The sequence below is a fragment of the Natator depressus genome, chromosome 3, assembly GCF_965152275.1.
Source record: "Natator depressus isolate rNatDep1 chromosome 3, rNatDep2.hap1, whole genome shotgun sequence".
NCBI lineage: Eukaryota > Metazoa > Chordata > Testudines > Cheloniidae > Natator > Natator depressus.
In genome coordinates this window covers 177667267-177694444 of record NC_134236.1, presented here as the reverse complement: position 1 = coordinate 177694444, position 27178 = coordinate 177667267, and the positions used below count along the sequence as shown (strand labels likewise).

General features: G+C 43.2%; 1 protein-coding gene and 1 long non-coding RNA gene across 2 annotated transcripts in view; one reads left to right on the top strand and one right to left on the bottom strand.

Annotated features, from left to right (window-relative positions):
• Positions 1-1451: 1451 nt before the first annotated feature.
• On the bottom strand, positions 1452-8884 carry EPCAM (epithelial cell adhesion molecule). Its single transcript, XM_074949394.1, has 9 exons — positions 8614-8884; positions 7815-7919; positions 7076-7319; positions 6648-6713; positions 4901-4964; positions 4094-4195; positions 3766-3960; positions 2892-2933; positions 1452-1881 (listed from the first exon to the last, which is right to left on the bottom strand). Exons 1-9 carry the CDS (start codon positions 8687-8689, stop codon positions 1840-1842), a joined length of 936 nt encoding a protein of 311 aa, XP_074805495.1. The 5' UTR covers positions 8690-8884; the 3' UTR covers positions 1452-1839.
• Positions 8547-27178, top strand: part of LOC141985368 (uncharacterized) — a 36164-nt gene continuing 17532 nt past the window's right edge. The window contains exon 1 of the long non-coding RNA XR_012638919.1: positions 8547-8819. This is a non-coding gene — a long non-coding RNA (uncharacterized LOC141985368). The remainder of the gene's footprint in view (positions 8820-27178) is intronic.

The window sequence follows — 27178 nt, the reverse complement described above, 5'->3', positions numbered from 1 at the left end:
TACTGTTCCTGACTGCTTGTAGTCCATCTTTGTGTGGAATGTTGGTGTAGTGGGCTTCTACATCCATAGTGGCCAGGATGGTGTTTTCAGGCAGATCACTGATGGATTGTAGTTTCCTCAGGAAGTCAGTGGTGTCTTGAAGATAGCTAGGAGTGCTGGTAGCGTAGGGCCTGAGGAGGGAGTCTACATAGCCAGACAATCCTGCTGTCAGGGTGCCAATGCCCGAGATGATGGGGCATCCAGGATTTCCAGGTTTATGGATCTTAGGTAGCAGATAGAATACCCCTGGTCAGGGTTCCAGGGGTGTGTGCGCAGATTTGTTCTTGTGCTTTTTCAGGGAGTTTCTTGAGCAAATGCTGTAGTTTCTTTTGGTAACCCTCAGTGGGATCAGAGGTTAATGGCTTGTAGAAAGTGGTGTTGGAGCGCGCCCTAGCAGCCTCTCGTTCGCATTCTGACCTATTCATGACGACAATAGCACCTCCTTTGTCAGCCTTTTTGATTATGATGTCAGTTGCTTCTGAGGCTGTGGATGGCATTGTGTTCTGCATGGCTGAGGTTATGGGGCAAGTGATGCTGCTTTTCCACAATTTCAGCCCGTGCACGTCAGCAGAAGCACTATGTAGAAGTCCAGTCTGTTTCGACCTTCAGGAGGAGTCCACCCAGAATCCTTCTTTTTGTAGTCTTGGTAGGAAGGTCTCTGTGGGTTAGTATGTTGTTCAGAAATATTCCTTGAGTCGGAGACATCAAAAATAGGATTCTAGGTCACCACAGAACTGTATCATGTTTGTGGGGGTGGAGGGGCAGAAGGAGAGGCCCTGAGATAGGACAGATTCTTCTGCTGGGCTAAGAGTATAGTTGGATAGAACAATATTGCTCGGTGGGTTAAGGGAACCACTGTTGTGGCATGTAGTAGTTTAGATAATTTAGTGTCCTTTTTCTTTTGTAGAGAAGCAAAGTGTGTGTTGTAAATGGCTTGTCTAGTTTTTGTAAAGTCCAGCCACGAGGAAGTTTGTGTGGCATTTTCCACTGAATGCATCTGATGAAGTGAGCTGTAGCTCACGAAAGCTTATGCTCAAATAAATTGGTTAGTCTCTAAGGTGCCTCAAGTACTCCTTTTCTTTTTGCGAATACAGATTAACATAGCTGCTACTCTGAAACCTATGGGAAGGTTAGAGCACATGTATGTCTGGGTTGCTTACTTTCTTCTGTAGATATTTTTACAATTGGAGCACAGAGGATAGTACTGAAGTACCGCACGATTAGTTTAGTTAGACTAGCAGAATAATATAAATTCAATATAATAAAGAGGGAGCTGACAATTTGTTTTAGAGTTTTATTAAACTCAAGTCATAAAAAAGTTACAGCAAATGTATCAAAGACAGTGTACATACAGACATCCTTAAAAACAAAGCCATATTCAACTATACATGAGCCAGATAGCAGGTATTCAGAGTTCTGTAGCTATATCCTGACAAGGCCAGCCTCAAAAAAAAAGTATATTTAGATTAATTTTCCATTTGTAGTAGGAAGTTTGTAATAAATGTGTATACTCTGATGTGTAAGTTACTGCAACACTTCTGCAGTTAGGATCATTACAATCTCTTGAAGAGTTAGCCAGCTCCCAAATTAAACTTGTATCCCTCCCACCCCCTCAAGATTGGCGACAGTGGTACTAGTACTTATCCTATCTATGCTCATTAGAATTTGAGAGATCACTAAGTCACGTAATTTTTTCCCTGTAGACCACAAACATTTACAAATTGAAATCCACACTTCTAGTCTTGTTTCAGTTCTGTTTGCCTTCTTGATAGTTCACAATGTGTCTTCTACTGACTTCAGTTATGGGTTTAGTTCTCTTTGCATTTCATTCATTTCCTTTGCCTGGTGGGGAAGGAAGGAGAAAAATATTAATGGTACAGATGATGGAAGACAATTATATTTACCTAAAGGCCACTGTGGGGAGGGAGGTGGTGGCAGTTACTCCCCTGTCCCTCTATTAGCTCTACCACTGCCCCAAACACCCTATCATAGCCAGCCATTGTCATCCCATGGTTACATAATTCATGGCCATAGCTTGGCATGCACTGTGTAGGGCCTCACTTCACTCAGCCAAACAGAAAATAAAATTCTCCTCCTGCAAACACTTACTCATGGGCTTAAGTTAACTATTGTTAGTAGATGCTGCAAACAATTATGAATGGGCTTAACTCAGTTACCAGGAACTTAATGCCTGCATAAATGTTTGGGCTTAGTGCACCCAATATGCATTAACCTTGCTCAAAAAGAGGTCTGCCACAATACTATGACAAGTTTTAGAGTTACTCCTCCCTTTTCCAAAAGAGTTTTAGACATCAGTACATAGACCATAGTCTGCAACCAGGAGATCTAGTCAAATCTGCTACTACCACCACCACAGCTGTGACATCACAGAATGCTAGGCTTGCCAGTACTACCTCAAGGAACCCAAAAAAATTTTAATTTTTCTTTCTGCTTGGCAGAGAGCAGAAGTTTTAAAGCTAGATGCTTTGTGCTTCCCTCATTTGAGGCCTCAGTCTTAAGGTACAGAAGTACCAGACAAAAAAAGTTCTTGGCATCAGACTGCCCCTAGTGCCAAGTACATTGCTTGCATATAGTCATAATCCTGTAGATATTAGGAAAGGATGTAGCTAAACAGAAATTCAGACTTCCAAAAACCATGAGCTCTGGCCACACTAAGTCATTGCAACTAGAGTCACTTGTATATGGACACAAAGCTTTGACTTTTTTTTGCAGCCCACACAAAAACAAATTGCCTTAGTTGAAAAAGTCTTTCCCCCTAAAAAAATCCTGAGGAAAGTGAAACTCCACAAGTCTGTTTCTAAATGAAGTGTTTTGGGTCCTTTAGAACTTACCTCACTCTTCTCATACTTTCCTCTCCTTTTCTGAGTGATAACCTGTAAAAGACAGATAGGTTAGACAGTTAAGTCAAGCATCACAATTCAGTGTTCAGCCTCAAGCCTGCTCCGTGCTTTAAAGTTTCCCAAACCTTGAGTCCTTAAAGAAGGGAAAGAAAAAAAAAGTTTCTGCTACCCACTTTACTACATTGGACTAGCAGATTAAAAATCTTATCTCCATCCATATACAGATTTAAATTCTCCTATCTTCCACTCTCCCAATCCCTCCTACCTCCAAAGGATCACCTACTTGTATGCTGCACCAAAGCTATACAGAAAAAGAACAAAAACAAGCTTTTCATTCAGAGACTGAGCTCTGAATGAGACAAGTGTGAGGTCATTTATACAGTCAGATCACAGACTGAGTGCAAGTGATTTTACAGAAATCATTTTCTGCTGTAATATACATGATTGCTCCTCTGTAGTCTACACTAATGTTTCCCAACTGGTGTGCCATAGCACACTCGTGCAGTGTCAGGCCCAAACAGGTGTGCTGTGGAATTTTTTCCAAAAGTACATGTGAGAAAAAGTGAGGGAATGCCCCCTTCTGATTAGCCATCGGCCCTGCCTATTCCAGGGCAGAGCAACTAATCAGAGCTTAATCTCTCTTCCTCCCACCCCTCCTGTGTGAGCAACAGGTCAGCTCCTGTTCCCATCCCCTTCCCTCCTGCTGTCATTCACTGGGGACAGGGTGGTAGGAGAAGGAGGAAGACCCCTTGGAGCTCGAGGTGTGCTGCAGCAGAGAAAAAAGAGTTGGGGGACCACTGGTCTAGAGTGCTGGCACAAAGTGTACATTGCCAGTATTACTTAACTTGTTTATAGCTAAACTTACCAATACAACAATTCCAGCAACAATTGCTAGTATCACCACTACAATGACTGCAATAACACCACCAGTCAGACGTTTCATGGAAAACTCTGGTGCCTTTTCATCAACATAGTAGATTAGAGGTTGACCAAATTTTAGAGGTTCTCCACTGATGTTAATATCTAGCATGCCATTCTGAATTAGAGCGTCACCTTTCACCTGTGGGAGGTTGAAGAGGCACTTATTAGCATACTGCTCTTCTGCAATAATCCATCTAAACAATGTTGGATACAACTCAAATATAGTTGTTAGAAGTCACTGTTTTGAAAGCAAACTATTAATGCATTCTTACATCTTTTTCAAAGTAGTAAGCCACATCAGCTATATCCACATCCTCTGAAGACTTCTGGGAAACATTTTGCTTCAGTTCAATAGTAATATAAGGGTTTTCATACTGCAAAAGTAAAAGCAGTGTTACTGTAATTACTTCCTTGTAAACTGGACTGATGAAAAAAATTAACAAGTGATTTATAATATTTTAAAGCAATCCAATAGAATTATGCTCTTTTAAATGTTATTGATGAGCAGTTTTACAGATTGAGAACAAGAAGATGGAAATACCAAAAATAGCACACTAGATGCTGCTTAACCATGCAATGGTTCAAATTGAAGTTAGCTATATGGTGGGGGGAGGAATTTTAGAATTATTTTGCACAGTGAATTGATGAGAATTTGCACCAGCCTTTACTCGGATATTTCCAATTCAGACATGACCAAAATCCTGAACTGCTCACGAAGGGATTGTCAGGACAGGATTCACAGGAAAGGGAAGGTAGGGGCAGTGTCTCAGAAACATGTTCTTGAGCAGGAGTAGATTCCTCACAAACAAGGCACCTCTCTCCCATTTTGGAGAGAGAACAGCGAAAATCCAACTCTAAAGCTAATCTAGATTTAGGCACTGCCTACTCTTCAGGTTCTACTTTAGTCAATTGAATGATTACACTGAAACAATACGATCATCCTTTCTATTCAATTGGAATATTCCAATTGAACAGTGTTTTAGTCATACTAGCACCAAAATGCTTGCTCTGTATGAGCTCAATCTTAAAATATTAAATTGAGTTCGACACAACTCTAACAAAAAAGGTATGCCTCTTACCACAACATCACTTATATACTTTGGATCCAGCAAATAACGCCTATAAAATTCATTTTTGATGGTTCTGCAAGAAGATTACAGTATTAAAATGTAGCAACTCTAAGTTTACACAGAAGCTAAACCACCACCCAAACATATTGGGAGTCTTCATTTTCATGAGTAAGACAACCCCTATAGGAGGAATTATGTACTACATATAGCAACAGCTCCTGTGGCAATTGGCACTTTCATGGGAGTGTATGATAAAGCATTGTGAAGGCCAAGTCAAAACTTCTAATGAAGTGAGTCAGGTATTGGGATGCTTGCAATATTTGCCTTTAAAAAAAACCACACACCACACACACCAGCTCAGTCTCAAGTGATTACATGGCAATTTTAATCTAAAGTTTTTAGCCCTTACAGTTGCAGGGAAGAGCACGATAGTGGGACGTAAGTGTAACTCAAAGACTCAAACCAGAAGGCCAATTATTTTTGGTGTTCTAACTAAAAATTCTTAGGTTTGGCAATATTGTATTTTACTTAGTTTAAATTAGGGCTGTCAAGCAATTAAACAAATCAATCACGAGATTAAAAAATTGTGATTAATTGCAGTTTTAATTGCACAGTTAAACAATAGAATACCATTTAAATATTTTTGGATTTTCTTCTATATTTTAAAATATATTTCAATTACAACAAATCATACAGTGCTCACTTTATACTTATTACAAATATTTGCACTGTAAAAAAGATGAAATAGTAAATTGAAAAACTCTTATACAAGTACTTTATCATGAAAGTGCAATTTAAAATATGTAACAAAAGTCTATAACTGCACTCAAAAATAAAACAATGGAAAACTTGAGGACTTGTAGGCGCTAAATCCTACTTCTTGTTCAGCAAATCACTAAGATTGTAAATAAGCGGGCAGCATTACCTCCCAGAAATGTAAACAATGTCATCTGAAAGTGAGACCAGGCGTTCGCATGGCAGTTCTGTAGCGGGCATTGCAAGGTATTTATATGCCCCTTCATTCTATCTAGCACGTAAATACCTTGCAATGCCCGCTACAGAACTGCCATGCGAACGCCTGGTCTCATTTTCAGGTGACCTTGTAAAGAAGAAGCAGGCAGCATTATCTCCTGTAAATGTAAACAAACTTGTTCAGCCAATCGCTAAGACAAACAAGAAGTAGGACTGAGTGGACTTGTAAAACTTTAGAGCCTACATTGTTGTTTGGAAGTGCAGTTATGTAACAACAAAAACCAACCTACATTTGTAAGTTGTACTACAGTACTTGTAAGAGGTGAATTGAAAAATACTGTTTCTTTTGTTTACAGTGCAAATATATGTAATCAAAAATAAAGTGTATTCTGTGTTATAATTGAAATCAATACATTTGTAAATGCAGAAAAACATCCAAAATATAAATAAATTTAAAATGGTATTCTATTATTGTTCAGTGTGATTAACTTTATTAAAAATTAATCTACATGTTAATTTGTTTTGAATTAAAATCATTGGAGTTAACCACAATTAATTGGCAGTCCTAGTTTAAATGTACTAGTAAAAAAGAAAAGGAGTACTCGTGGCACCTTAGAGACTAACCAATTTATAAATTGGTTAGTCTCTAAGGTGCCACAAGTACTCCTTTTCTTTTTGCAAATACAGACTAACACAGCTGTTACTCTGAAACCTAGTAAAAAATAGACATCCTCAACTGCATACTATAGCACAAACAGCAGATGTTTTAATCTGATGCACTTACTCCTTCAAACGAGAAGCATCCACAGCTGTACTTCTCTCACTGTGTTTTGTTTCAATGATGATCCAGCTGAAATATAAAAGCCAAGCAGTTAGAGCAAATACTTAAAGTAGCTACAAAGTCAGGTACACCAATATATTAAAATATTTTGCCTACTCATGTTCTGAGGTTAATGTTAACCTATTTTTATTTTTAAATTAAGTTGTGGTGAGCAAGAAGGACTAGAAACTTTCCACCATTCCCTGCACACTGATGCAGCTGTATTAAATGAAGTATCAAATTATTTTAAAATCTGATTAACTTAATAGGAGGCAAGGACTACTGGATTCATGGTTCACATATACATGCCTATGTTTTCCCTTATGTACAAAATATAGAGGGCAAGTCACATACTATTACATTATGGTGTCATATTCTGTTACAAGACTGACCTTGTTCTGACTAGTTCACTGCACTTCAACTCCGTGTCACTCTTTTCAGTTCTTCTTGCTCCAGCAGTGTTCACACACCAACAGGAAGTTCCATTACACTGCCTAGCCTTGAAGATGCCACTATTTTCACAGTCAGGATCATAAATACCATCATTGTCTACATATGCATACTTTGGTCTCTCCCGACGACCAGCCTTCTTTAAGCCAGCCATTTCTGCCTTCATCAGCAGACATTTTGAAGTCACTAAGAATAGTTAAAAAAAGTTTCATCTTGAAGTTACCAGAACCATTGGTTCAAAACATCAGTGACGGGTTTTGGTTTGCTAAGTAGAATGATGTTATACTGAAAGGCAGCAATTGGAAAGCTGCTAAAAGAAAACATTACACAAAAGTCATCTGTGAAATGCCTTACCAGGGGACAGAAGACAAGGATTAAAAAAACAGGGGGGCAGGGGGGCATATAAATAGATTTGAATATGGAGAACTTGTTTAGACAGGACAAGCAAATTTTGAGGGGTTTATAACCTTTTCACTCAGTAACAGAGTGTTAGGAAGCTTTCCCTAAGGGTGAATTATTCCTTAAGTGCCCATTTTGTGGCTTCTTGTCCTTTCCTCTGAAGCAGCCAGCACCAATCACTGCCAAAGCAGTTCAGTGGTCAGACCTAGTAAGTTCTTATTTGTCACCTGAAAAGATCACAGTAAGAAGCTGTCCAAACCAAGGAGTGTAGGTGATACTTACGTGTGTCACACTTGACTGAGACGTGTGACCCAAAGGACATACACTGGCAGGTACCAGAACTGAGGCTGCAGTTGGTTGTGCGTTTGTTTTTGGAACATGTACAGCCTAAAGAGAATAAAAACGAAAAAGAAAACCACCAAGAACGCTGTGAGTACTTCACCCCTTACAAACAGGGCCCGCTCCTGTTTTAGCGGGCTGCGGGCGCGTGCCGAGACAAAGCGGAGCGGGCGACTAGAGCAGGGCCAGCCTGCGCACGGCAGAGCAGGAACGGGAAGGGAGAACTTCTCGGCTCCTCAGGCCATGCTGGCTTCGTGCCAGCCGCTGAGACCGGCTGCGGACCCCACGGACCGTCTCGCCTCCCGGCCGAGGGTTTCTCCGGGCAGCGCCCCCAGCACCCGCGGCGCGCCCCCCTCCACTGCCGGGCTCGGCACCGCCCACTCACCTCCCCGCAGGGCAGGGCAGCCCGGAAGCTAGTTCTCGAGACCCGGCAGGTGCTCCGGGGCGCGGCTCAGGCGCCCAGATAGGAACGGGACGCTCCCGCCCGGCGCTTTCCCCAGCCCCGCGGCGCTCCCGGCTCCGTCCCCCGGGGGCTCGGCCCCCGCGCGGAGCAGGCGGAGCCCGCGTTAGCCCCAGCGGCGTCTCGAGCGCCACGGCGGAGAGCTCGCCTCGCCCCGCCGCTGCTCAGGGGCGGGAGGTGCCATTTTGGGGCCCGGACGGGTGGGGCGCGGGGCTGGGCGGCAGCTCCGCGGGCCGAGGCCCTCGGGCACCCCTTTGGCGGGCGGAGCGGGGCCGCACTCACCCTGGTCCTGCTGAGCCCAGCATACGGCGGCGGCGGCCACCAGCAGCAGCAGCGCAACCCCGCGGAGCAACTCCATGGCTAGCGGGGAGCGAGGGTCGGGGGGAGTCCGGAGCGCTTGGCCCTGTCGGCTGCGGGAGAGCGACCTGTGCGTGCGCCTCGGGGAACCGCGCCCAGTCACTGAGCGAGCCGCCCGACAGGTTCCGCAGGTAGGGGCCGAGTCCCGCCGCGCCTCCCGTCTCCGGTTACACCCGCCTGGGGCAGCTGCCGCCGCCGCCGCTCCGCCCCCTGCGATCGCTGGCGCAGCCCCACCCGGCCAGGACGAGCTAATAAACCCCGCAGCGCCTGGCCGAAACTGAGTGAATCAGGGCGGGGGCGGGTCCCAGCCTCGGCGCCTCACCTGGGGCGCCCCGGGGCTGGCCACCATATATAGCCTCTTCCGGGGCGGGGAGAAGCGAGGAGACCATGGGGGGCGGGGCCTCACCTCAGGGGGAGCGGGGCGGGGCGGGGCGGGGCAGGAGGGTGCTGGGCGCTGGGGAGAAGGGCATTGAGGGGGCAGTAGTAGGGGATCCGTGGGACGGGACCCCCAGGCCCTGAGGGGCTTGGCCTGGAAACAGGTAGCGGGGTATGGCCCTTGGCAGGCTGAGTTCGTGCCAATACAGCGACCGAGGGCGGGGTGGGTTGGGAAGGGAGGAGGGATCAGCCGGGAAAGGAGAGATCTACAGGGCGAGTAGAGACAAGGGAAAGCGAGAGGAGAGGAGGGCAAGGTGCATAGAAAGGGGAGGGAAAGGAGGATGGAGGAAATGGGGAACGTCATGAATGAAAACAGAACATGACCTGTACTGGGAGGTTTTGCTCTCGAGGACAAGAAGAAACTGTTACTCATCCCGGAAAGATCCCCCACCTTCTGTTGGTTTTAAGGTGTGGCCACTTAGGTTGTCACTCACTTTTCTATGACCCCTTTGCTAGTGGAATAAACATGCCTCTTACTGGTTCGTGATACCTATGATCTAATTTTTTAAGATGATCTCAGATTCCCAGATATCCCAATTGTTGAACTGGACTGTTTGTGTGTTGGCATAGGTATGTCATTGTAGCTATGCCAGTCTAACCCTGTAGCATACACGCAGCATACAGCAGTGGAAGGGGTTTTCTGTCCACATAGTAACAGAACCTGCTCAAACAAAGGCATGGTTTGCACCTAAAACATTGCTTAGGGCTCTGAAAAATTTGATGCCTTATGCAACATAGCCTCCACTGGAGACACAGTTAAGTTGACAGAAGATTTTGTCCATTGACTAGCTACTTTTTTTCAGAGAGGTCAATTAACTACATCAATGGGAAAAAAATCTGTCAATGTAGAAAGCGTCTATGCCCCAGCTGCAGTATCATAGCTGTGCTGCTATAGTGTAGAATCATAGACTTTAAGGTCAGAAGGGACCATTATGATCGTCCAGTCTGACCTTCTGCACAACGCACACCACAGAATCTCACCCACCCACTCCTGTAACGAACCCCTGATCTACTTAAGTCCTCAAATCATGGTTTAAAACCTTCAAGGTGACTCACCAGCCAGCCACCCAGGAAAGAATTCTCTGTAGTAACTCAGATCCCACCCCAGCTAACATCCCATCAGAGGCCATTGGGCATGGAATCATAGAATATCAGGGTTGGAAGGGACCTCAGGAGGTCATCTAGTCCAACCCCCTGCTTAAAGTAGGACCAATCCCCAACTAAATCATCCCAGCCAGGGCTTTGGCAAGCCTGATCTTAAAAACCTCAAAGGAAGGAGATTCCACCACCTCCCTAGGTAACGCATTCCAGTGCTTGACGACCCTCCTAGTGAAAAGGTTTTTCCTAATATCCAACCTAAACCTCCCCCACTGCAACTTGAGACTATTTCTCCTTGTTCTGTCATCTGCTACCACTGAGAACAGTCTAGATCCATCCTCTTTGGAACCCCCTTTCAGGTAGTTGAAAGCAGCTATCAAATCCCCCCTCATTCTTCTCTTCTGGAGACTAAACAAACCCAGTTCCCTCAGCCTCTCCTCATAAGTCATGTGTTCCAGTCCCCTAATCATTTTTTGTTGTCCTCCGCTGGACACTTTCCAATTTTTTCACATCCTTCTTGTAGTGTGGGGCCCAAAACTGGACACAATACTCCAGATGAGGCCTCACCAATGTCGAATAGAGGGGAACGATATTTACCACTAATAGTCAAAGATCAATTAATTGCCATAATTAGGCTATCCCATCATACCATCCCCTCCCTAAACTTATCAAGCTTAGTTTTGAAGCCAGTTATATCTTTTGCTCCCCTTGGAAGGCTGTTCCAGAACTTCACTCCTCTGATGGTTAGAAACCTTCATCTAATTTCAAATCTAAACTTCCTGATGGCCAGTTTAGATCCATTTGTTCTTGTGTCCACATTGGTACTGAGCTTAAATAATTCCTCTCCCTCCATGGTATTTATCCCTCTGATATATTTATAAAGAGCAATCATATCTCCCCTCAGCCTTCTTTTGGTTAGGCTAAACAAGCCAAGCTCTTTGAGTCTCCTTTCATAAGACAGGTTTTCCATTCCCCGGATCATCCTAGTAGCCCTTCTCTGTACCTCTTCCAGTTTGAATTCATCCTTCTTAAACATGGGAGACCAGAACTGCACACAATATTCCAGATGAGGTCTCTCCAGTGCCTTGTATAACGGTACTAACACCTCCTTATCTCTACCGGAAGTACCTCGCTTAATGCATCCCAAGACCGCATTAGCTTTTTTCACGGCTATATCACATTGGTGGCTCATAGTCATCCTGTGATCAACAAATACTCCGAGGTCCTTCTCCTCCTCCGTTACTTCCAAGTGATGCGTCCCCAGCTTATAACAAAAATTCTTGTTATTAATCCCTGTTATTAATGCATGACCTCGCATTTTTCACTATTAAATTTCATCCTATTACTCCAGTTTACAAGGTCATCCAGATCTTCCTGTATGATATCCCAGTCCTTCTCTGCATTGGCAATACCTCCCAGCTTTGTGCCACCCACAAACTTTATTAGCACATTCCCACTTTTTTGCCGAGGTCAGTAATAAAAAGATTAAATAAGATTGGTACCAAAACTGATCCCTGAGGAACTCCACTAGTAACCTCCTTCCAGCCTGATAGTTCACCTTTCAGTGTGACCCGTTGTAGTCTCCCTTTAACCAGTTCCTTATCCACCTTTCAATTTTCATATTGATCCCAATCTTTTCCAATTTAGCTAATAATTCCCCATGTGGAACCGTATCAAATGCCTTATTGAAATCGAGGTAAATTAGATCCACTACGTTTCCTGTGTCTAAAAAATCTGTTACCTTCTCAAAGAAGGACGTCAGGTTGGTTTGGCATGATCTACCTTTTGTAAAACCATGTTGTATTTTGTCCCCGTTACAATTGACCTCAATGTCCTTAACTACTTTCTCCTTCAAAATTTGTTCCAAGACCTTGCGTACTACGGATGTCAAACTATCAGGCCTGTAGTTACCCAGATCACTTTTTTTCCTTTCTTAAAAATAGGACACACCCAAAGTTAGCTGTGTCAATAGAAGCATTCTCCCGTGTGACATAGCTCTGTGCGGGAGTTAGGTTCAAATAGCTGTGCTGGTCAGGGTTTGGTTTTTTTACAGCCCAGACTGATGTAACTATCATGATCTAATTTTTAAGTGTAAACCAAGCCCAAGTTTAGCTATAGCAGAATAACTTTTTCTAAAACTATTGATTTAGGAAGGGTTTTTTAACTTTATTTAGGAACTTTTAGTAGGTTGAAAAATCCTTGCTATATAAATATCAGAAACAAAAATAACCATTACAACAGCGAGCTTTTGTTTAGAGAAATATACAGTAATATAATAATCAGCTTTTTCTATTTAACAGTCTGTTACCATATTACAGAGTGAGAATCTTTACACTACACATGACATGTTTCTGGTGATTTTGTTAAATTGAGAGACATCTCTGATTTGCACATACTTAATGTAAGCATGTAAGTAATTCTTTTGACTTCAGTTTTTCTTAAAATTAAGCATTTGTGTAAAACCTTGCAGGATTGGGACCCAGGTTTTGTTTAAACCATTGTTATTTTTAGGTATGAGGAAATATGAATAACACCGCTCCCAATCTTATGAGGCTGAAGTTGGTTCTTTGTTCCTTGTTCAGAGGCTGACTTTAAAAAAAATGAGTAAAACTTTATATTGCAATAGAACTGTTTTTAAGAGTACACTTTTCTGAGATACAAGCAAAGCCTCTGGTCCACACAGTGTAAATGTCTCTTACTTTGAATAAGTAACTGAGATTTGAGGATGTGTCAAAGAGAAATTGTCACCCCAAGTGCTTCATCTCTGCCACCATTCAACATTTCTGAAGAACCTGAGACATACAACTCCCAAACCTGAGGTTTAATTTCTGCATCAAATTGTGCCACATCTTGTCCTCCCCTCTCTCCTCACCCTTTCCATTTTGCCACCACTCCTTGAAAAAGGGACTGGCTTTCACTTGTTGTAAAATGAGAAAATATCTCTTGGGGCACCTCAAGCGACACATCCCTGTGACTGTTAGTTGATTCTGAAGAGCCCAGGACATGCCACTCTCTGCCAGAAACCTCAGTTTGGGGGCAAATTCCTACCTCATCTTTCACGCTCTCCACTTTATTTTTCCAGTGCTCCTTGGAGGATAAGAAATTGAATATAACTTGTGTTAAATGATGAAATACTTCTGGGGCAATCACAAGTAACATGTCTTTGTGACTATTTGATAATTCTGAAGAGTCTAACATGAGGGGAAGGACTAGCTCAGTGGTTTGAGCATTGGCCTGCTAAACCCAGGGTTGTGAGTTCCAATCCTTGAGGGGGCCATTTAGAGATCTGGGGCAAAAATTGGGGATTCATCCTGCTTTGAGCAGGGGGGTGGACTAGATGACCTCCTGAGGTCCCTTCCAACCCTGATATTCTATGATTCCATGCTGTCACCTTACCAGAACCTTAGTTTCTATACAAATACTTGCAACATATCATGCCTAAGTTCCATTTTGCTTTTACTTTTTGAGCAAACAATAAATAATGAAAAATAATATTCAGTTAGCTTTCTGCAAATCCAGTGCATTCTTTTCAAATTATTTTATGAACACAATATCCATAGAAATCCTGGTATGTTCTCAGACAATTCAAGAACAAACAAAAAAATGGTTAAAGATATAAAATATACTATTTGTTATGCATACATCAACTAGCTGTTGTCTTGAGTTCTGCTGTGGGATGTATGCAGCAGCAATGTATTTGTGCACTTTGATTCTGAGAAATTTGGAGAACCCTTCTTCTGTTGCTGGAGTATCTCCACTTCCTTTCCTTTTAAATTCAAAAATGCTATCTTAGAAAATCTGAATGTTACCAAGCTTGTGGAAACATACAAAATGGAACTTAGTACCAAAAGGTATTTCAAAGGTAATGGGTCTGACCCTTAATCTTAACAGAAAAGCTAGTTTTTATTTTTAAATATCATTGGTTTCCCAGAATATAAAAGCAATACCATTGGAAATATAAGACAGAGGTTAGGTAGAACACATTTTTAAAATATTTTCTAAACTTTTATTTTAGCTTTCTAAATAAACTTCACTCCAGAAGAAAGGCAAAATAAATAAAAAGACCTTTCTGAATAATTAAAAATGCAGCAGTAGGAAAACTTTCTTTTAGGAAAGTTGAAAACCAGGACAGAATCCACCTTGGTCTTTTCCCCCCTTTAAATTAGAAGTTGTAACAAACAATATGTTTCCTAATAGTTTTCTGACTTTCTCTTAAGACTATTTATATTAGTTATTCAGTATGGCCATTCTTATGTTCTTATGTTCTAAATATAAATATGCTGCCTTTGACAGCATAATTCAGGGCTGAATGAGCAGATACTCAATTTTAGTATTGGAATGCCATTGAGTGATCTGACAGCAAAGTGGCTGCAGGGTAGGTCTCTTCATGTAATCTGTCTTTGTGTATCCTCTGTTTTTGTATTTGACACTAGCTCAAATAGCCTAAGCCTTTAAAAGTGTCATCCACTGGGGCCTTCCAAGTCATGTGAGAAACTGGTTCAGCTGGATCTGAGTTGAAACACAGTTTCTTAGCTTGCTATTGACCCAGTGTGAATGGGACTTCTATATCATTTATGACAGGTTTCAGAGAAGCAGCCGTGTTAGTCTGTATTTGCAAAAAGAAAAGGAGTACTTGTGGCACCTTAGAGACTAACCAATTTATTTGCGCATAAGCTTTCGTGAGCTACAAAACTAAATTTGTTAGTCTCTAAGGTTCCACAAGTACTCCTTTTCTTTATATCATTTATCTTCTCCATTTCTCTCACTATTTTGTGTGACTCATTAATGTCCCTTTGTGACTTATTTTTCAAAGAATGCAGACCTAACGTCATCAGCCAAGCCCTGCAATCTGAAAATTAGTGGTGTGGATGGTTTATAGGCCCTGACCCTAGATTCCCACACTGCCAGTGTCACAAATGATGACATTGCTGAGTAGGAAATCCCAATGACAATTGTAAAGCTCAGTTTTTCCAAGTATATTTAATTGTTTATTCAAGAGGAGATTATTTCTTACCCTATCATTTATCAGGTTGCTAGGCTGAGCAAAATGGGCCTTGATAATGAAGAGTATTGATTACTTGCCTTTTCTTATAATTTCATTTCACAGTAATGTGAGCAGAATGGAATAAAATATTACTCTGTCTTACTCTCATGGGCCCCAATCCTGCAATGAACTCTCCACAAGCAGTCCCCTTTGGCTAACACTAAGGGTATGTCTACACTACGAAATTAGGTAGATTTTATAGAAGTCGACAGTCAATTGTGTATGTCCCCACTAAGCACATTAAGTTGGCGGAGTGTGTCCTCAGTACTGTGGCTAGCATCGACTTACGGAGCAGTGCACTGTGGGTAGCTATCCCACAGTCTCCACTGCCCATTGAAATTCTGGATTAAGCTCCCAATGCCTGATGGGGCAAAAACATTGTCAAGGGTGGTTTGGGGTACATGTCGTCAGTCGCCCCTCCGTGAAAGCAACGGCAGACAGTCCTTTCGCGCCTTTTTTCCTGGGTTACCTGTGCAGATGCCACACCACGACAAGAATGGAGCCTGCTCAGCTCACCGCTGCTGTTCTGAGCATTGTAAATACCTTGCGCATTATCCTGGAGTATGGTCAGAAGCGGGCTAAGAGACACCAGCACGAGGATGATTGTGATGAGGACATGGACAGAGATGTTCCTGAAAGAACGGGCTGTGGCAATTGGAACATCAAGGTGGCAGTGGGACTGGTTGATACAGTGGAACGCCTATTCTGGGCCCAGCAAACAAGCACAGACTGGTGGGACTGCATAGTGTTGCGGGTATGGGATGATTCACAGTGGCTGCGAAACTTTCGCATGCATAAGGCCACTTTCCTTGAACTTTGTGAGTTGCTTTCCCCCACCCTGAAGCGCAGGAATACCAAGATGAGAGCTGCCCTGACTGTTGAGAAGCGAGTGGCGATAGCCCTGTGGAAGCTTGCAATGCCTGACTGCTATCGGTCAGTCAGGAATCAGTTTGGAGTGGGCAAATCTACTGTGGGGACTGCTGTGATCCAAGTAGCCAATGCAATCACTGACGTTCTGCTATCAAGGGTAGTGACTCTGGGAAATGTGCAGGTCATACTGGATGGTTTTGCTGCAATGAGGTTCCCTAACTGTGGTGGGGTGATAGACGGAACACATATCCCTATCTTGGCACCGGACCACCTTGCCAACCAGTACGTAAATCTCAAGGGGTACTTCTCAATGGGGCTGCAAGCACTGGTGGATCAAAAGGGATGTTTCACTAACATCAACATGGGATGGCCGGAAAAGGTGCATGACGCTCGCATCTTTAGGAACTCCGGGTTGTTCGAGCAGTTGCAAGAAGGGACTTACTTCCCAGACCAGAAAATTACCATTGGGGATGTTGAAATGCTAATAGTTATCCTTGGGGACCCAGCCTACCCCTTGCTCCCATGGCTAATGAAGCCGTACACAGGCAGCCTGGACAGTAGTAAGGAACAGTTCAACTATAGGCTGAGCAAGTGCAGAATGGTGATAGAATGTACCATTGGACGTTTAAAAGCTCGCTGGTGCTGTTTTCTGACTAGGTTAGACCTCAGCGCAACCAACATTCCCATTGTTATTGCTGCTTGCTGTGTGTTCCATAATATCTGTGAGAGTAAGAGGGAGATGTTTATGGCGGGGTGGGAGGTTGAGGCAAATCGCCTGGCAGCTGACTTTGAGCAGCCAGACACCAGGGCAATTAGAAGAGCTCAGTTAGTGCGCTGAGCATTAGAGAGGCTTTGAAAACCAGTTTCATGACTGGCCAGTGACAGTTGTGTGTGTTTCTCCTTGCTGCAAACCCACCCCCTTTGTTGATTTTAATTCCCTGTAAGCCAGCCACCCTCCCCCCTTCGATCACAGCTGGGAAAGGAAATAAAGTAACTATTGTTTTGCAACCATGCAATCTCTTTATTAATTAAAAAAAAAGTGAGATAACTGACAAGCTAGCCCGGGTGGGGTGGGGTGTGGGAGGAGGGAAGGCCAAGCCCACATTGCTTATTGTAGCCACACTACAAATCAAAACTGTTTGAATGACAGCCTTCTGTTGCTTGAGCCATCCTCTGGAGTGGAGTGGCTGGGTGCATGGAGCCTCCCCAACCCCGCGTTCTTGGGCATCTGGGTGAGGAGGATATGGAGGTTGGGGTGAAGGGCAGGCAGTTATACAATGGATGCAGTGGGGGTCTGTGCTCTTGTTGGCTTTTCTGCAGCTCCAACAGATGCTTCATCATGTCCGCTTGCTCCCCCATTAGCCTCAGCATCGCCTCCTGCCTCTGCTCTTCACTTAATGCTCACTTAATGCTTTCCTGGCCTCTGCCACTCAATGCTTCCATGCATTAAGCTGTGCCCTATCAGTGCGGGAGGACTGCATGAGCTCGGAAAACATGTCATCGCGAGTGTGTTTTTTTCGCCTTCTAATCTGCGATAACCTCAGGGATGGAGATGATAGGGGGAGCATAGAAACATTTGCACCTGCAGGGAGATAAAAAGGGAGAGTAAAATTTAAGATGATACATTTCTGAAAACAAAAAGGAGACTCTTTCACAGTGAATCAAGCAATTCACAGCAGATAGCACATGTGCTTTAGGTACAAGGTTGCATTTTGCCTTTTATATTGAGCGCCTGCAGGTATTGTGACACATTACAAACAGCTGGGCAAGAGAATTCGGTTTCCAGGCAGCCATGGTAAACCTTTTGGTACGTGGGGTTGGCTTCTTACACCTTCATAACATGTGGGAATGGTTTCGAACTGCTGTGCTATCCTTTCCCATAGCAAGCAATACCGGTTAGGTTTCACATTTAAAAGGAGGGGCTGCAGTTTTCGGGTGGATGTGTAGCACACACCTTCTCCCACCTCACCGCGTGGCTTTTCTCTGGGATGATCCCTTCACCCCTCCCCCTGCTGCGTGACTATTCTCCGGGATGATCCCTTTTAGTCAAACGCAAACAACCCAGCATGAATGGCGCCTTTTACTGTTCCCTTACAAAAATTCCCCTATTTCAGCCAGGTGACCATGAATGATATCACTCTCCTGAGGCTAACACAGAAAGATAAAGACCGAATGTTGCTTGAATGCGACCAAAACCCAGGACCATTCACTGCCATGCTTTGTACTGCAGTGATTCCAGACTACTTGCTACTTGCTTGGCTTGGTAAAGTGTCCTACCGTGAAGGATGAAATAAGGCAGCCCTCCAGAGAAACCTTCTGCAAAGGCTTTCAGAGTGCCTCCAAGAGAGCTTCATGGAGATGTCCCTGGAGGAATCCCGCTCCATCCCCAGACACGTTAACAGACTTTTCCAGTAGCTGTACTGGCCGCGAATGCATCCCAAGTCTTCAGAGCAAATCAAACATTAAACACTCTTGCTTTTAAACCCTGTACTGTAGTTACAAATGTGCACTCACCAGAGCTGCCTTCTCCACCTTCAGGGTTGGGGATCCTGCCTTGGGAGGGTATTGGCTCCAGGGTGATGAAAAGGTCCTGGCTGCCGGGGAGAACGGATTTACCGCTTGCCTGCTGCGCATTTTCCTCCTCCTCCTCTTCCCCATCCACAAAATCCTCCTCCCTGTTGCGTGAGACTCCGCCCTTGCAGGTGTCTACGGACAGTGGTGGGGTAGTGGTAGCGTCCCCCCCTTGAATGCCATGCAGCTGATCATAGAAGCGGCATGTATGGGGCTCTGACCTGGAGCGACCGTTTGCCTCCTTTGTCTTTTGGTAGGCTTGCCTGAGCTCCTTGACTTTCACACAGCATGCTGTGTGTCCCTGTTGTAGCCTCTCTCCACCATGCCCGGTGCGATTTTGGCATATATATTACTATATTTTCTTTTTGATCGGAGTTCGGCCTGCACAGATTCTTCTCCCCATACAGCAATCAGATCCAGTGTCTCCCTTTCTGTCCATGCTGGAGCTTGTTTGCGATTCTGGGGGGACTGCATGGTCACCTGTGCTGCTGAGCTCGCCACGCTGACCAAACAGGAAATTAAATTCAAAATTTCCCGGGGCTTTTCCTGTGTACCTGGCTAGTGCATTGGAGTTGAAAGTGCTGTCCAGAGGGGTCACATTGGAGCACTCTGGGATAGCTCCCGGAGGCCAATACCATCAAATTGTGTCTGCACTACCCCAAATTTGACCCAGCAAGGTTGATTTTAGCGCTATTCCCCTCGCCGGGGAGGAGTACATTAATTGATTTTAAGAGCCCTTTAGGTCGATGGAACGGGGTTGATTGTGTAGATGCATTCATTTTAAAGGTTTCAGAGTAGCAGCTGTGTTAGTCTGTATCCGCAAAAAGAAAAGGAGTACTTGTGGCATCTTAGAGACTAACCAATTTATTTGAGCATAAGCTTTCGTGAGGTACAGCTTACTTCATTGGATGCATTCAGTGGAAAATACAGTGGGGAGATTTATATACACAGAGAACATGAAACAATGGGTGTTACCATACACACTGTAACGAGAGTGATCAGGTAAGGTGAGCTATTACCAGCAGGAGAGCGGGGCGGGGGGAGGAGGGGAAACATTTTGTAGTGATAATCAAGGTGGGCCATTTCCAGCAGTTGACAAGAACATCTGAGGAGCGGGGCGGGGGAGGGAATAAGCATGGGGAAATAGTTTTACTTTGTGTAATGACCCATCCACTCCCAGTCTTTATTCAAGCCTAAGTTAATTGTATCCAGTTTGCAAATTAATTCCAATTCAGCAGTCTCTCATTGGAGTCTGTTTCTGAAGTTTTTTTGTTGAAGAATTGCCACTTTTAGGTCTGTAATCGAGTGACCAGAGAGATTGAAGTGTTCTCCGACTGGTTTTTGAATGTTATAATTCTTGACATCTGATTTGTGTCCATTTATTCTTTTAGAGTAATCCCACTAATAGTAATGAGACTACTAATGGTAGAAACTGCTATGGTCAGTTGATTTTGTGCTACAGAACTGGACCTTTATACTGTGCCAAATAATTTACTCTTGCTCATTCATGAATTTTATTTGTGTCTTTTTATCTATTTAGTAGTTTGTTTACACACAGAATTTGCACCAGTAAAAGTTCACTCTGCATAGTGTCACCAAAATATCTCTTTTGGCAGAGTGTGTCCACCTTGGGATGCTTGTGTTGGTGCATTGTGTTCACACAGCATCAGCAAAAGCATTGTGCACTGTGAATAGGCATTATCCTCTACGTTGCTTTCAGGTGGACTACCTTGTGGGAAATGGTCACTGCGTATTGTGGAGCAGCGGGTGTGTATTGTGTAGGGTTGCCAGGTGTCCATTTTTTGACGGGAACATCTAGTTGAAAAGCACAGCTGACCAGGCCACTAAAAGTCTGGTTGGCCACAGTGGCCGGCTCCGCGTGACTCCTAGGCGCAGAGGTGGTAGGGCAGCTCTCACGCGCTGCCCCCACCCTGAGTGCCAGCTCCACAGCTCTCATTGGCTGGGCGGGGGCGGCGCACAGAGCCACCTGGCCGCATCTCTGCCTAGGAGCCAGAGGGACATGCTGACAGCTTCCTGGGAGCTGCCTGAGGTAAGTGCCACCCAGAACCTGCACTCCTCACCCTCTCCCACACCCTAACCCCCTGCCCCAGTCCTGAGCCCCCTCTTGGACCCAAACTCCTGCCCAGCATAAATCTGTTAAAAGAAAGTTTTTAGGTTGCAAAGTCAAGTACTCAAGTGTTAAGATAGTAGTTGATAGTAGCCTAAATAAGGCCCCCTGTGGTGGTCTTTGGTGGTGATGTTCTCTGTTTAAGGACTCTTCTAAAAAGTAAATTGTGACAACCATTTATATGGGTGTGCACTTTGCCTGGCCAGATCATTTTGCATGTACTGCTAACAGTTTTTGCATTTCTATTATTAGCAAGAGTAATCATTATAAGAAAATCTGACCTTAGGCCAAAAAAACCAGTTAAGTCAACAAAAATGGTTGGTGGGCATAGTGTGCTTCCATAGAAACAAGTTAAAAACTAGGGTTCTGCCCCCCTTATCCATGTTGAGTAGTGCCATATTCCATAAATAGGCTTGGAAGGATTAGATTTTGATTGGTAAATATCAGTAAATATCGATTTCACCACATACTCCCAAACTGATGAAAAAACTGTTCATCATTAATAATCAAAATTTACCGTGAGACAAAGTAAGACACATGTTGGTTGAGAAATTATGAGAGTATGATTTAAGGATATTTACTTTGTATCTTTTGACATGTGATATTGACCCTGCCTCCCAGCCTCCCTGAATTTTGCACAGTTGTGAAAATTTAAATTGATGAAAATCTAAAAAGAAAGCTTAAAAATAAACATTGATATTATCCACTGAAATGATAAAAAAATTAAAATTTAAATCTGCCAAGCCTGTCCACGAATAGTCCCGCAGAAAGCAATGGGACGACTCAGAGAAAAGGTACTACACAATCAGAGTCAGGGTGGCAGAATCAGGCCCCTAGGCTCTGATCCTGCAGTCTTCTCCGTGTACTCAGGTGAAACCCTACTGTCGTAGAAAGAGAGGCCTGAGCTAGAGCGGTGGGCAGGCTTTGCTGGTATAAAGCCCGGTTAGCAAGTCAGGCTGTGAGCAAACGTCAGTCTCTGCCTGCCTGCAAGTTCACAGAACCCGGCAAGAATGGGGCTGATATTGCGGAAACAAAAACATCCCTAAGACGTGCTGGTCACAGAGCACTCATGCAAACACATCCCGATATCAAGCAATACCAGAACATCCCGCTATCAAGGATGGGACAAAGCCATTCCCCAAGGATAACAGGAACACACTGACCCCTCCTAAAAGATCAGGTCAGGATGACAGTGTGTAATAGTGATGTTTTGATTGAACCAACGTACAAGGAGATGGGTGATAATGAGCTGAGTCATGGGGCAGTAACTAACTATGTCGGAGGGGCAGTAGTAACTTGTTTGTATTGTGGTATAAAAATGTATCTCAGAGGAAGTATCTTTGTCTGGCCTAGGGAGGAATGGAAAATCCTGCCGTTCACTAAGCTGGTCCATTGTTACAGGCATACATGTATTAGTGGTCCAGTAGACTCTGCAGGATACTAGTACCGTGCTTCGTCAACAATAAAGCTGGCTGGGTGTCTTCGTCCCTTAATGGATCTTGTGGTCATTGGGCAGTTTGCTTGAGGTCTGCCGTGCCAGCTGTCTGTGCAGGGCTGGGGCAGCACACAAAGGGAACACACACACACAGCCAAACATCTATCAACATCTTTCCACACCTACTGATATTGCATGCTGTTCTACACGTGCTGAACAGGAGGTCTGATAAGTTATATGTGACACAGTGGCCCCTGGTGGTTCACTACACTGTGTCAGCAACTCTTAGGAGGCCAGACAAATTCACTACACCTAACACATTGCTGTCATAGTATTTATTTATAAAGAATGTTGTGTGAGGTATCAAATGAAAGCTGTTGACACACTGGTCACTAATATCATGGTATTAACACTGTATGAGGAATTATGTATACCTATTGTTATTATCCTGTAAAGTTTGTAACAAGGCAGAGTGGAGAAACAGGTCTTTGGGCAGCCAAAAACATGTTTATTCAACGATCCCTGTCTCAAATGCAAATTAAGCATTATGAGAGTAATACAATGGGAGTTATATTTGCCAAGTGAAGTAAACTGGAAAAAAACAAGTTAACAAGGTGATGTGAAGGCCGCATGACACAGGCACACTGGAGAACATGTGAGGAGGAGTAGAGTCTTATTTGGGGGTAAATTTCAAAAGGATCCATTTCAAGGGTTTACTGGGCTATAAGAAGAAGGGAGAAGAACCACTTTGTTATCCATTTTCCTGAGAAACACCTTTGAAAGAGGAGGGAGTGGTTGATGAACAACTGGATCCTGAATTGACTGAAAATGAGCATACTTTGCAATGGTGAGAAACTGTTTGAGACAAAGGAGTGTAGCCTGTTAAAGTTATGGCTAGTCTGTTAGAAGCGTGTTATACTTTTGGTTTATTTGTAACCATTTCTGTTTCCATTATTCTTACTCAATACTCACTTGAATCTGTGAATCTCATGTAAGTGCTGTGTTGTAATGAAGGACCTAATCCTGAGTTGTAACCTTCTCTTTAGGGCTAACTACTGAGAGTGTCCAGTGACAGGGGCTGGACACTATAGAGAGACACTTTGGAGGTGTTTGGGGATTGGGGTACACCAAGTGTTACCTACAAGGCAGAGTAAAGGCTGGCAGAGCTTCTGAGGAGATTGGATGGATGGCTAACAGACTGGAGTGACAGCTGTCTTGTCTTGGTGTACGGCAGGTATCAAAAAGTTATATCCAGTATTTTGTTCACTACTTGGTGACATTTGCCTCAGAATTTGCTCATTAAGAAGTGAAAATCAATAAACACAGAAACAAGAATTCCCAAAGATGAGGGGCAGTCTAATCTGACAAACACAATTTAGCATAATAACAAGAAGTTATAGGAGAGGATATAGAGATGGTATTAGAGAACTAGATGTGAGACTAGTTGATTGCTTTAGGTTTATGTTGTAACCACTTTCCTTGTTCAAAATCTTCCATTATTTTGCAAGTGTTCAATGGACTTTGTTAACTGCTGTTGCTACTTCTCTTTGTACTTTAATTAGCCTTAGTACTGCTAGTTTTATTGCATCAACTCCCTAACAGAGGAAGCTTTTACAACCTGTGGTTATTGAGCTTGAATACACAGAGAGAACTTTTAACCTACTGTACAGCAATTAAATTCAATTCAGACCTTCTCGTCTTGGAAAGGAAGGGATATTCATCATTTAACAGACTACAGCAGATTTAATTTACCTTTGCAGTGCTTATGTATTACCAATGGTTTCTAGCAGACCCTGAGAGAGCTAGATAGACTATTGCCAGCTTGAATTTTAACTTGACTATTTTCAGTTACACTAGGGACTGACCTTAAGGCCATGCCTCTCCACCCCAAATTGGGCTGCATGCTTCTTCGCTGCAGTGGATTGAGACAAAGTATTTTACATATGGAAACTGATTTTGCTGGCTCCAGAAACTGCTGCTACATTATCAGTAATGAAGAGATGGGATTAGTCACCTAAGAGTAAGGCCTGCAAAATAAGGCTTTTGAAAATGTAAAGGTTAAACAGGCATTATAGTTCCATAACAATTATTATTTATATTACCATAATGCCTAGGAGTCCTATTCATGGAGCAGAACCCCATTGTGCAAGGTGCTATACAAACACAGAGTAAAGATGGTCTCTGACTCAAAGCACTTACAATGCAACAGCTATATAGAACAGCTGAGGCAGAAATCCAGATCTCAGAGTTGGAGGGTGAAATCAAAGGTTTGATGCAACTTGTGCATTTTATCTAGCTGTAGACTGTATAGGACTGCTGGCTAGGGCCTGAAAATGAAATATAGGCATGTGGTGATTCTTTCATTTCCTCAGATTTTTAGCTAGAGAAGTGGTGCCTAGGCCAACAAGAGATGCTTAGAAAATAAAACAACATGATACTTTTCAGAGTAGCAGCCGTGTTAGTCTGTATCCGCAAAAAGAAAAGGAGGACTTGTGGCACCTTAGAGACTAACAAATTTATTTGAGCATAAGCTTTCGTTAGCTACAGCTCACTTCATCGGATGCATCCGATGAAGTGAGCTGTAGCTAACGAAAGCTTATGCTCAAATAAATTTGTTAGTCTCTAAGGTGCCACAAGTCCTCCTTTTCTTTGAACATGATACTTGTAATCCTTAATCTCTGTGGACCAAACAAACAAAACTAATGCTCAAATGCCAAGCCAGAAAACAAAACAACCCCCCCGCCCCCAAACTTCATAGCTGAAAAGTTGTTCACTAGGGAAAATAAAAACAGATACTTAAACACATTGGCCCTGCTGTCACATAAGCATGTGAGTATAGTCCCGCTGAGCTCAGTGAGTCTATCCATGTGCAGAGTTATTTGCATACATAAGCATTTGAAGGATTGGGGCCTATGGGCTCAGTTCAGTTATCCTGCACTTTGTCGTCATCTACATCATTGCAAAGTGAGTGTAAAATATTACACCATTCTGATTTGGGTTACATTTATACCCTGCAAAATGAATGTGAAATGACGACACAAGATGCAGCACAATGGTAAAGCAAGCCTTTTGTCTTCAATATGATGGAGAGTGTTAGGATATAGATATTCAGGCCTGTCTGCAAATGCCTGTACTTTAAGAATTTAGGTGTATTCTTATCACTTGGCTAGTTATAGAGGTATAAAAGAAAGAATCAAAATCACTGTCTGCTGGTGTAAGGTCCTTCTCTTACTGTGACAGTCTGCGGCTCTGTTCTTAGGCTAAGGCCTTTGGCTAAGCAACAGAGGCAGCCATAAGCTGGGAAGCGAACGGTCACATCCTCACATTCCAAACTAGTCACATTGAAATAAGGTGCTATTGGGCTGTTAGGAATACAATCCTGTCCTGATAGTGCCTATCACCTCCAGAGAAAGGGAAGTGCCTAGAAAATGTAAAAGGAAACTTAGTTTGATAGCATCCTCTCTGGCAAGAACTCACTTATCAATAGCTGGGATGTGAAATCCTCACTTCTGTATTGTTTTGTCATTATAGTTCCCACTTTGCTATTGTTTGTCTGTATAATCTCTGTCTGGTTTTGTGATTGTTTCTGTCTGCTGTATAATTAATTTTGCTGGGTGTAAACTAATTAAGGTGGTGGGATATAATTGGTTACATAATCATGTTACAATATGTTAGGATTGGTTAGTTAAATTTCAGGAACATGATTGGTTAAGGTATAGCAAAGCAGAACTCAAGTTTTACTATATAGTCTGCAGTCAATCAGGAAGTAGGGGGGTGGGCATGCGGGTGGGGGAGATGGGAACAGGGAATGGGGGTGGGGAAATTGGAATCATGTTTTGCTAAGGGCAGGAATGGGAACAGGGACACAGGTGTAAGGCTCTGTGGTGTCAGAGCTGGGAAGGAGGATAGTAAGGAAGGAAACTGGAATCATGTTTGCTGGAAGTTCACCCCAATAAACATCGAATTGTTTGCACCTTTGGACTTCGGGTATTGTTGCTTTCTGTTCATGCGAGAAGGACCAGGGAGGTAAGTGGGTGAAGGAATAAGCCCCCTAACAGAGAGGATGGAATTTATGTTCTGATTCAGTGACTGATGTCAGTTGCTTTGCAATGGACAAGAACCTTGCAATAATAGCCAATACATAAACATGGAGGAATGACAAATTCATGGGAAACAACAATACTTGGTTACAAACTGTACAGGAAAGACAGCCTATGCTGAAGAGATGGGGAGTAGTGCTGTATCTAAAGGATTGTGTTGTTTCTATTGCTCTTTATACAACAAAACAATATGTAGAAACCACATGAGCACAGCTGGATCCCACATAACTGTTTACTAACTATACACAAACATGCAACACCTACATGTATGTGGTTTCTGGGGGCTTCTAAAACATCAAACATAGAACATGGTGAGTACCATGAAAGAGCCCACAAACTATTTAAAGGGATACCACCCCATTCCTACATACGAGGGGCTGAATGTTCAAAATAATCTTGGCACATAACGTTTCAAAATTTCATTCCAGGGGCAAGTTAGTAATAGAAAAGTAAAGGAGGTGTCATTTGATTTGTAAAAATCGACAGAATTAGAATTTCAACGGTTTCAGCCTCTGCAGTGTGGCAGGGGAGGACTTGTATGCTCCAGGTCCTCCACCTGGTGGAAATTTTGATAATACGCCATCAGAAATGGCTCAAGTTGGGTATCATTTGAAAACCCTTTCTCCCACAAACACAATGATACCAAACATGACAACTCTAGAACAATTATGCAGATATATATTTGAGAAAATGTTTAAAAATCAACTTTTTAAAATTATACTTTAACATAGGGATGTATTGCTTACATAAAAAAAGACATTGATCTTTGGTAATGGTAGGGACGTTAGCCTTAGCATGTAGGACTGAAA